A 10,702-nucleotide genomic window follows, 5' to 3' on the forward strand; every position below is an offset into this window, starting at 1 on the left:
AGAACATAAACACATCCGAGGTGTCAAAACAGCTGGAAGACAAAAAGACTTCACTCGCCTTCTTGGTGGAATCCATCTTCAAACAGGATGTTCAGCAAAGATATTAATTTTAGTAAAACAAAAGGCTGTCCTGGTCCTCTGTCTGTCTCTGCCTCTGATGTACCGGACAGCGTTCTCCATCTGCGTACCAGGTGCTGTTGTCGTCCTCCGGAGGTAGTTGACAAATCTGCACAAATCAGAAAATGAGTCTCCTGATTCTTTGGATTGATGGTCTGCACAGCAACTTTATCATCATTAAAACGTTTCTAAAACCTACCGGATCTTTTTGGAGTCCTCAGACTTGTACAGGCACTCGAGGGTCTCGAATTTTAAGTCCCCGAAGCCAACAAGTGCCTGTCCCTACTGACCGGGCTGAAGGAACCTCACCCGCACCTCCTCAAACGCCTGGTGGAACCTGACTGCCTCAACAAAGTCAGAGTATGCTGAGGAGTAGCGGGAGAAGGCGTCCTGCAAGTTCAGAAAAGGGGAGGTTAAAACTGAAGTTTCTCTCTTAATTGTTTAATCGTATGAACTTGTACTGTAGGACTCCACCTTGTTGGCCATCAGCGGGGACTGAGGTCCTCTCTCGCTCCTTCTGGTGGGAGGAGGCCAGATTGACGCAGTAGCTCACGTCGTTTTCCAAGAGCCAGTGGAAGGTCTAGCCCTGGTATCGACCAAACTGCACCTTCCACCGGCTCAGCACGAGGGTGGCGTTGGCGGTGTCTCCACCCTCGGAGGCGACGTGGGCCAAGGCCTCTGCATCCACCTCCTCGGACTTCTTTGCTCTGTAAAGCTCGTGGCCCCCGGTTACAGTTACTTTACAGTATTTGATTTACTCACATCAGTTTGTGATTAAATCATTTTTATCAGACAATTTATATAAAACTCTCAAAGATCATTACAACTCTACTAAACTGTTTACTTAGGTACATATGAATGAAACGGGTTAATTTCTCCCGGTTTATATGAATAATCATAATAATGACAGACAACACATATCATTAACTGTATAATAATCTAATAAATAATATATAATAACAAGTTAATAACCCTAACCAACGTGAATAACACAGTCTTAATTAATAGAGTCTCGTTATAACTTTAGATAATTACTGTAAAGTTTTAAACTGCGTGTCCTCCATGACTCCGAGCAGCCTGCGCTCACTAAGTAACTCACTCCGTCGGGACTGTCACACTAACAAGAGCCCGATATGAGCGCAGCTACGTGAGACACTCGTATCCAACAGCAGTTAATAAGCACGTTATTGATAAAGTGTAATAAAAGAGAAACGTTTGGGACTCACGTGTCACGGTGTTCAGGTCGCGGAGACTTGAACAAACGAGCTAGCGCTCTGATTGGACGCTCCACTTGCAATGCTATGAACGAGCTAGCGCTCTGATTGGACGCTCCACTTGCAATGCTATGAACGAGCTAGCCCTCTGATTGGACGCTCCACTTGCAATGCTATGAACGAGCTAGCCCTCTGATTGGACGCTCCACTTGCAATGCTATGAACGAGCTAGCCCTCTGATTGGACGCTCCACTTGCAATGCTATGAACGAGCTAGCGCTCTGATTATAGTAATGAAACAAAAAGTGAACATTAAATCATAAATAAGGAACGCTTCACGAATTTGCGTGTCATCCTTGCGCAGGGGCCATGCTAATCTTCTCTGTATCGGTCCAATTTTAGTATATGTGCTATCGAAATAACACAACCATACAATGTCTCTGCGGTGTATATAAGGGCTTCTGCTTGGGAAGGGGTTTTCATGAGGGTACGAAGCCCGGACTACGTGAGGGAGCCGAACAACGGGTTTAAATGCCTCTCTCTGGGCAGGAGACAGGTCTGGTAGCTGCCTGTGAAGCCCCGAACTGCACTCGCTCCAGAACCTGGTCTTACCCGGTCTGACCCACTTCAAGTTCTGCCCGCCCGCCCTGCTGAGGAACCCAAGAGGCTGCTGGGAAATATAGGCGTCTACGTCAGTGGGTCACAGCTCCGCCTGCATTCCTGAGACGGGGCAGGAGAGAGAGAGAGACGGGAGGACGTTTGAGGATCCACAACGAGACACCAGCCTGAGGACAGACGTGTGTTTTAAACAACTTGGACTCTTTCGTATTCTCTATTTTCACATTATCTGGGTTATTACTACTTCCGGTTTTCATTTGCAGTTTCAAAGAAACTCACCAGCAGGTGTCGCTCTGTGACCGGTGTGTGGAGAGAGGGGCGCTGTGGTCTGCCTGCAGAACCAGGGAAAGTACTGCACGAGACACGAGTTGTATTTAAATACACTTTCACGTCCTTTATGTGAATCGTTCGGCATGCATTAAAAACACCAATCTTCGTTTATTTGAATGAAAACGTCACTTTTAGACCCTTTGGTCAGTAAAACATGTATTTAATCCAATGCACTTCCACCAACTCACCAGCAGGTGTCGCACTGTGACCGGTGTGTGGAGAGAGGGGCGCTGTGGTCTGCCTGCAGAACGAGACACATGAGTAAACAACAACAACTGCTGCTGCTGCTGGGAAATCGCCAAGCCATACTCCATTAAGCCTTTACATCTGTAATGATCATTTGGAATTATTATATGTTACAAATGCTTAAAACAGTGTGTAATAACAATAAAGTAAAGAAACATATCTGAATTTTCATCAGGTTTCTCTTCATAAACAATTGTAAATGAACATGAAGAACAGTGAAGAGGATAAAGTAGCTGGACAACTAACTAACTAGATCTGCACATCTGTCCTGGTCTCCTCAGCTGGACTACATGAGGTCATGAGCCAGCAGTGGGACAGCCTGAGCTTCATGGTCTAGTTGTTCAGTTATTTATTATCATTCTCATGTCACCATTTCTCTCATAATGTGTAGAGCTTGTATTTAAAATCGTATAAAGCTTCAAACAAAGTGCAGATTGCAAGACTTATTTTTATTATTTTAATTTATTATTACCTTTGTAATAATAAATAAACACAAAGGAATAAGACAATAAACAATGAGGGGGAATTTTAGAAAGTGACGTGCATAATTCAAACTACCGTAACTCCTCGAGCTCTCCATTGGTATGCGTGCGGTACATTACGGTAATGCCTTTGGTGTTTTCTTTGTAAATAATAGTAGTATTATTGTTTCTCAAAGTCTCAAAAGTGTTCTTCATGTTCATTTACAATTGTTTATGAAGAGAAACCTGATGGAAATTCAGATATGTTTCTTTACTTTATTGTTATTACACACTGTTTTAAGCATTTGTAACATATAATAATTCCAAATGATCATTACAGATGTAAAGGCTTAATGGAGTATGGCTTGGCGATTTCCCAGCAGCAGCAGCAGTTGTTGTTGTTTACTCATGTGTCTCGTTCTGCAGGCAGACCACAGCGCCCCTCTCTCCACACACCGGTCACAGTGCGACACCTGCTGGTGAGTTGGTGGAAGTGCATTGGATTAAATACATGTTTTACTGACCAAAGGGTCTAAAAGTGACGTTTTCATTCAAATAAACGAAGATTGGTGTTTTTAATGCATGCCGAACGATTCACATAAAGGACGTGAAAGTGTATTTAAATACAACTCGTGTCTCGTGCAGTACTTTCCCTGGTTCTGCAGGCAGACCACAGCGCCCCTCTCTCCACACACCGGTCACAGAGCGACACCTGCTGGTGAGTTTCTTTGAAACTGCAAATGAAAACCGGAAGTAGTAATAACCCAGATAATGTGAAAATAGAGAATACGAAAGAGTCCAAGTTGTTTAAAACACACGTCTGTCCTCAGGCTGGTGTCTCGTTGTGGATCCTCAAACGTCCTCCCGTCTCTCTCTCTCTCCTGCCCCGTCTCAGGAATGCAGGCGGAGCTGTGACCCACTGACGTAGACGCCTATATTTCCCAGCAGCCTCTTGGGTTCCTCAGCAGGGCGGGCGGGCAGAACTTGAAGTGGGTCAGACCGGGTAAGACCAGGTTCTGGAGCGAGTGCAGTTCGGGGCTTCACAGGCAGCTACCAGACCTGTCTCCTGCCCAGAGAGAGGCATTTAAACCCGTTGTTCGGCTCCCTCACGTAGTCCGGGCTCCGTACCCTCATGAAAACCCCTTCCCAAGCAGAAGCCCTTATATACACCGCAGAGACATTGTATGGTTGTGTTATTTCGATAGCACATATACTAAAATTGGAACGATACAGAGAAGATTAGCATGGCCCCTGCGCAAGGATGACACGCAAATTCGTGAAGCGTTCCTTATTTATGATTTAATGTTCACTTTTTGTTTCATTACTATAATCAGAGCGCTAGCTCGTTCATAGCATTGCTAGTGGAGCGTCCAATCAGAGGGCTAGCTCGTTCATAGCATTGCTAGTGGAGCGTCCAATCAGAGCGCTAGCTCGTTCATAGCATTGCAAGTGGAGCGTCCAATCAGAGGGCTAGCTCGTTCATAGCATTGCAAGTGGAGCGTCCAATCAGAGCGCTAGCTCGTTCATAGCATTGCAAGTGGAGCGTCCAATCAGAGGGCTAGCTCGTTTGTTCAAGTCTCCGCGACCTGAACACCGTGACACGTGAGTCCCAAACGTTTCTCTTTTATTACACTTTATCAATAACGTGCTTATTAACTGCTGTTGGATACGAGTGTCTCACGTAGCTGCGCTCATATCGGGCTCTTGTTAGTGTGACAGTCCCGACGGAGTGAGTTACTTAGTGAGCGCAGGCTGCTCGGAGTCATGGAGGACACGCAGTTTAAAACTTTACAGTAATTATCTAAAGTTATAACGAGACTCTATTAATTAAGACTGTGTTATTCACGTGGGTTAGGGTTATTAACTTGTTATTATATATTATTTATTAGATTATTATACAGTTAATGATATGTGTTGTCTGTCATTATTATGATTATTCATATAAACCGGGAGAAATTAACCCGTTTCATTCATATGTACCTAAGTAAACAGTTTAGTAGAGTTGTAATGATCTTTGAGAGTTTTATATAAATTGTCTGATAAAAATGATTTAATCACAAACTGATGTGAGTAAATCAAATACTGTAAAGTAACTGTAACCGGGGGCCACGAGCTTTACAGAGCAAAGAAGTCCGAGGAGGTGGATGCAGAGGCCTTGGCCCACGTCGCCTCCGAGGGTGGAGACACCGCCAACGCCACCATGGATGTAAAAAAAAAAAATATATATATATATATATACTGTCCTAGTTTCAACTATATGCAACTTTAACACATTTGCAGAAAATCCATGACCAAAGTTGGATTCCATTTTTTTGTATGATTATAATTTATGCATTCATGGTATGTATTTCACTATGACAAATATTAGTTTTACAAGCTGAACATGATGGAATGCAGTAGTTTCACAAAATATGGTGTTTCCATTTCATACAGGAAGAAGGGCCCAAAAAAGGACTCTTGCCAGTCAGAGACATTGAGGAGCAGCTGCTCATTAAGAAGTGCCTCTTCTGCTCCACCACCATCCGAGGATGAACTCTTTCTTAAACGCCTGGTTCCTTCCCTGGAAAGGCTGCAACCCCAGCAGAAGGATTACGTCAAATTCCAAATTCATAAACTCATTTATGAGGCCAGCCCTGTGGTGCTGAATTTGGAAAATGTGGAATAAATGTCTGGGGGACAATCTTTCCAGGGAACGAACCAGTTCAGTTATGTTATGTTCCATTCCATTAAATGCACTTTATTTATGGTTATTTGTCCGTGTTATTTATTTTAGTTTTACAAGAAAACTCTTAACAGACCAAGCAACTTTTGATCACTAGTAATGTGTGGTTTTGAATATGCTTGGGCATTACACGGTGTCTTGCCATGAGACAGTTCCTTCAGCAGAGAAGAAGGATGTGAAGGCCTCCCTCACCCTGATGGCCTCTTTCGCTGAGTTATTGGCAGCAATTCTTCCAAGATCTGGCCGTGGCTCCCCCTCTCCAACCGGTATGCTCACTGCAGTTTGGGTCGTCCTCCGCAGGAAGTTATGCAGTACGCATGCAGCCTTCACACACTTCGCCGCAACTTCTGGTTGGAGCTCAATGGCACGCCTGTACATCCTCCGCTGAGAAGAAAGGATCCCAAAGGCGTTCTCCACAACCAGCCGAGCTCGGGAGAGACGGTAATTGAAGATCCGGCGCTCCTTCGGAAGGTTTCGGCCGGGGAATGGCCTCATGAGGGTTTTCCTGAGCGGAAAGGCTTCGTCAGCAACGAAGACGAGAGGCTGAGGTCCTCGGTGAACGCCGTCTGGTAGTGGCAGGTCAGCAGGCAGTTGGAGGTTGCCAGATTTTAATGCTTGCTCAAAAGCTGAGTTGGCCAGACTCCCACCATCACTGGTTCTGCCGTAGCCCCCAACATCAATCAGACGGAAACAATATTGCGCATCAACTACTGCCAGGAGAACCAATGAGAAGGTTCCCTTGCAGTTGAAAAACTGGGATCCTGAGGAGCAAAACTAAGACTCAAGTCATCACGTCCCAGTTCACACAGGTGCACATACCTCCGTTGGGCCTTACCTTTGAGCAGCAACAATAATTGCTTTTGTTAGTTTTCTCTGGAGGAGAAACAACAGATGGAACTGGAGAAGGTTTGAGGGGGAGAAGTTAGTGGAAGTTGAGAGGTTGCAGCAGAAGACAGAGCTGGTAAGCTTTCTGGGGGTGATGTTAACCGTGTTATTCAGTTGCCCACTCTTATTATTATATATTATGTTGTATTATATTATACGATTGTATTATAATATTATAATATATGTATAATATCATGGTCCTGATGACCAGCCTGGGTACTAGCATCTGCTGAAGCTGGCCCAGGTAACCATGACAGCAGGTAGACGACTCATTCCAAGCAGCGAGTGGTCCACCCCCCCAGACCGGGAGAAGCAGCCAAAGGTGATCTGGACTTGGACCTATGAAGAGTCCCAGGTCAGGTTCTCCTGGAGGCAGAAGGCTGAAGGGAACTGGGGTCCTGTTGAGGTGGGACAAGGACAGCCCTTCAACTACGTGGTCCCCGATGAGCAGCCAGGACCCTCATCAGGGGGCCTCCTCCCGTTTATTAGGATTTAAAAACAAGCTCTCCACATTATGATGTAATGACATGGGAATGATAATAAATAAATGTACATAATTATATGATGAGCTAATAGACTCAGAGGTCAAAGGTCACAATAACATGGACCATGAAGCTGAGGTATGGTTTATTATTCTGTGTGGTTGGCCGGCGGTTCGATCCCCGCCAACAGCCAAGAAGAGATTCAGGGTGTTTGAAATGTGATAAACTATTTTTATTACCAGACGTTCCTTCACTTGCCTCTGGAGAGCAGAATATAGGGCTCTTAAATCATTTTAATTTAATTAAAAAGTGTGTGGAGACGAAATGTAAAACTTACCGGGCTTTTTTTTCTTCAACGTCACTAAATTATGTTCACAAAAGCAAACAATAAAAACAACAACAAAGCTTTTAACCCCAAGATACTTTTTATTATTCGGTTTATGAATTTGCAATAGAATTCTTCATGCACGACTTGATGCTGCCGAGCGATTTGAAGGTGAAGTACGATCTACTGGGAAAAAGGTGCACAGGTGAGTCTCTCCCGGTCCATCCTGAACCCTCTCAGGTGAACATTGGTCCATTTATCAACATCGGAGCGCATGAAGAAAAAAAAAGAAGCTCCTCATGTCTGTACATTATTTATTTAAAAATGGCGTCTCAGGAATTGAACTGAACTTCAAGGTAACACGATATCCACTCTGACCCGTAGCCCTCGAAAGCTTTCATGTTCCACTCTCCAATAAATGAACACTTATTGATGATGAAGATGATATAATAAATGGATCAATTAACCAGCAGCAGGGGGAGAAGAAGAAGACGTGTACGACTCTACGGAGAACACGAAGCACTCGGTGTTAGCGCTTCGCTAACAGACGATTCAAATACATCACCCCCCCCCTTTTTTTGTGTTTTCCTTTTCTAAAAAGATTATTTCCATTTAATATAGATGGAAATGGAAATAACAGGAGCAAAAACAAATTTAAATTAAAAGAAAAATGTGTTTCATCCAGAAACTTCTTTTTTTTTTTTAAGTGACACAAAATACAGAAACCGGTATTCCCAGGATAAAGTGCAATAAAACGGAGACGTTATATATATATATATATATATATATATATATATATATATATATATATATATATATATATATATTTCTTTAAGGAGAGCGTTGCATGGTGGGATCACTCTCCAGAGCGGCAGCAGGCCCTGAAACCACACTGCAGGTTCTGGCAGCCGCTGGCCGTGTCCGCGTGAGGACCTGCAGAGAAACACCACACAGTGGTCACTCACTGAACTGCAAGCTACCGCACACACGAACAACGCTATTAATAAATAATTAAATTTCAAATACATGCATGAAATATAGTAAATGCTGACAGCATCGTACCAGCTACTGTAACATCGACTTACCTTCCACCTCAGTAGCACCTGTTCCTGACTAAGACTGCAGGTTAGTGATGTTTGTTACAGACGCAACACGTTCCCACAGTTCACGATCACCAAAAAACTACATTCAAAGTTAAGTTAATGCGGAAGAGTGTTAAAACTTGCATTCTCTCTCCTGACCACCAGGGGGCGACTCCTCCGGTTGTATAGAAGTCTATGCTTCATGTAATAAAGCTGCATTCTCTCTCCTGACCACCAGGGGGCGACTCCTCTGGTTTTATAGAAGTCTGTGCTTCATGTGTTAAAGCTGCATTCTCTCTCCTGACCACCAGGGGGCGACTCCTCCGGTTGTATAGAAGTCTATGCTTCATGTGTTAAAGCTGCATTCTCTCTCCTGACCACCAGGGGGCGACTCCTCTGGTTGTATAGAAGTCTATGCTTCATGTGTTAAAACTTGCATTCTCTCTCCTGACCACCAGGGGGCGACTCCTCCGGTTGTATAGAAGTCTATGCTTCATGTGTTAAAGCTGCATTCTCTCTCCTGACCACCAGGGGGCGACTCCTCCGGTTGTATAGAAGTCTATGCTTCATGTGTTAAAGCTGCATTCTCTCCCCTGACCACCAGGGGGTGACTCCTCTGGTTGTATAGAAGTCTATGCTTCATGTGTTAAAGCTGCATTCTCTCCCCTGACCACCAGGGGGTGACTCCTCTGGTTGTATAGAAGTCTATGCTTCATGTGTTAAAGCTGCATTCTCTCTCCTGACCACCAGGGGGCGACTCCTCTGGTTGTATAGAAGTCTATGCTTCATGTGTTAAAGCTGCATTCTCTCCCCTGACCACCAGGGGGTGACTCCTTTGGTTGTATAGAAGTCTATGCTTCATGTGTTAAAGCTGCATTCTCTCTCCTGACCACCAGGGGGCGACTCCTCTGGTTGTATAGAAGTCTATGCACAAACAAATATCTATCTATCTCTATATCTCTCTAATCTACCGTCACCGATAGATTATAGATTATAGATCACGCAGCGCTCTGCTACAGCTTCACTGGTTACCGCTGATGTTGTCGCAGTAGTAGAAGTGCTCGTCGTTGAGCGCCGGGCAGGCCGACACCAGCTCCCGCAGCCCCACATCGGTGATGAAGAGGCAGCCGGACAGGTTGAGGTGCTCCAGGTAAGGAAGCCCTCCGCGCTGCGACAGAGCCCTGAAACACACAGACAACCAAGACTTAACCCGACAGAACTGTTGACCAACGTTCTGCACGTCGGCAACAACATCTGATGGAAACTTAAGCAGCAGTTCTTCTTTCCCCCGATTTATTTATCGTGTATAAACGCTCGGCACGTCTCACCAAAACCGCGCGAGGAAGATAAGCGACACAAATCACTCAACGCTGTTCTCACGCCGCATCACACGGGTTCTGCCTCTCGTACGAACTAATAAAGTAAAGTGTTTACCTCAAGCCCAGATCTGTGACTTGATAACATCCGGAGAGACTGAGAAACCTCAGCGAGCGCGTTGCCTCCGACCCACCGGTCCTGTGTTGGCGCTCCGGGCACCGCCGGCCCCCGAAAGAGGAGCACTTAGTCCGAAACTCCGCAGCGCCGCTCCTGGTGGAGCCCGACTCGCACGGGGGCCCGGCGAAAGTCCTGAGGGCCGCGTCGCCGGTGCAGCAGGCGGAGTGGCCGCAAAACAATTCCCCCAACGCGTACTGCCGGTGCAAGAAGGAGGCGCTGGAGCCGGTCCTGTAGCCGCCGCGCCTCCTGCTCCTCCTGCAGCAGCAGCTGCTGCCCACCAGCTGCGTCTCCACGAAGCTCTCCGCGTCCGGGAGAGACGTCCCGCCGCGGCGGCTCCAGTCCGCGGCGTCCTCGATGTCGGCGAGGTCCGCCGGGTCCAGGACCCACACTTGCGTCGGGGTGCAGGCGGCGACGGCGCCCCATCGGTCGGGCCCCGGCTTGAAGACGAGGGCCTGGCGCTGGCGCCCCGCCGGGTTCTTTCTGGCCTCCGTGAGCGCGATGGGGATCGGGGGGCTCTTGAGGAGCTTGGCTCGCCGGTCCGAGCGCTGGTCGAAGCAGGTGGAGGACGTGAGGTCGCCCAGCCCCACGGACAGCTTCATCATGCTGTGGTCGGTGATCTTTTCGCACCCCGACAGGTCCAGGTGCTCCAGGGAGAGGCAACCGCCGAGGGACGACCAGCTGGGAGGGGAGAACACGTGGTGAGTATGCAGGACGTGGAAAAAGATCA

At 46.4% G+C, this 10,702-nt stretch overlaps 1 protein-coding gene, 1 long non-coding RNA gene and 2 other non-coding genes across 5 annotated transcripts in view; 1 reads left to right on the forward strand and 3 right to left on the reverse strand.

The window, feature by feature from the left end:
• Nucleotides 1-114: 114 nt before the first annotated feature.
• LOC117729910 lies at nucleotides 115-1,401 on the reverse strand. Of its 2 annotated transcripts, XR_004609398.1 has the most exons (4): nucleotides 1,344-1,401; nucleotides 592-824; nucleotides 317-507; nucleotides 115-226 (listed from the first exon to the last, which is right to left on the reverse strand). It is a non-coding gene; the product is annotated as an uncharacterized LOC117729910 (long non-coding RNA). The 2 variants fall into 2 exon arrangements; XR_004609397.1 differs by having other exon boundaries at nucleotides 592-1,379.
• Nucleotides 1,402-1,649: 248 nt separating this feature from the next.
• On the reverse strand, nucleotides 1,650-1,755 carry LOC117730202. Its single transcript, XR_004609427.1, has one exon. It is a non-coding gene; the product is annotated as a U6 spliceosomal RNA (small nuclear RNA).
• A 2,420-nt stretch (nucleotides 1,756-4,175) lies between these two features.
• LOC117730199 lies at nucleotides 4,176-4,281 on the forward strand. Its single transcript, XR_004609424.1, has one exon. It is a non-coding gene; the product is annotated as a U6 spliceosomal RNA (small nuclear RNA).
• Nucleotides 4,282-7,476: 3,195 nt separating this feature from the next.
• The window catches only part of fbxl5 (F-box and leucine-rich repeat protein 5), a 7,831-nt gene continuing 4,605 nt past the window's right edge, over nucleotides 7,477-10,702 (reverse strand). Inside the window, exons 9-11 of the mRNA XM_034531190.1 lie at nucleotides 9,916-10,653; nucleotides 9,514-9,662; nucleotides 7,477-8,332 (exon numbers count right to left, since the gene is read on the reverse strand). Of these exons, the coding sequence (XP_034387081.1) occupies nucleotides 8,256-8,332; nucleotides 9,514-9,662; nucleotides 9,916-10,653 (964 nt within the window). The 3' untranslated portion in view covers nucleotides 7,477-8,255. The remainder of the gene's footprint in view (nucleotides 8,333-9,513; nucleotides 9,663-9,915; nucleotides 10,654-10,702) is intronic.

Source organism: Cyclopterus lumpus, chromosome 4 (genome assembly GCF_009769545.1).
Source record: "Cyclopterus lumpus isolate fCycLum1 chromosome 4, fCycLum1.pri, whole genome shotgun sequence".
Taxonomy (NCBI): domain Eukaryota; kingdom Metazoa; phylum Chordata; class Actinopteri; order Perciformes; family Cyclopteridae; genus Cyclopterus; species Cyclopterus lumpus.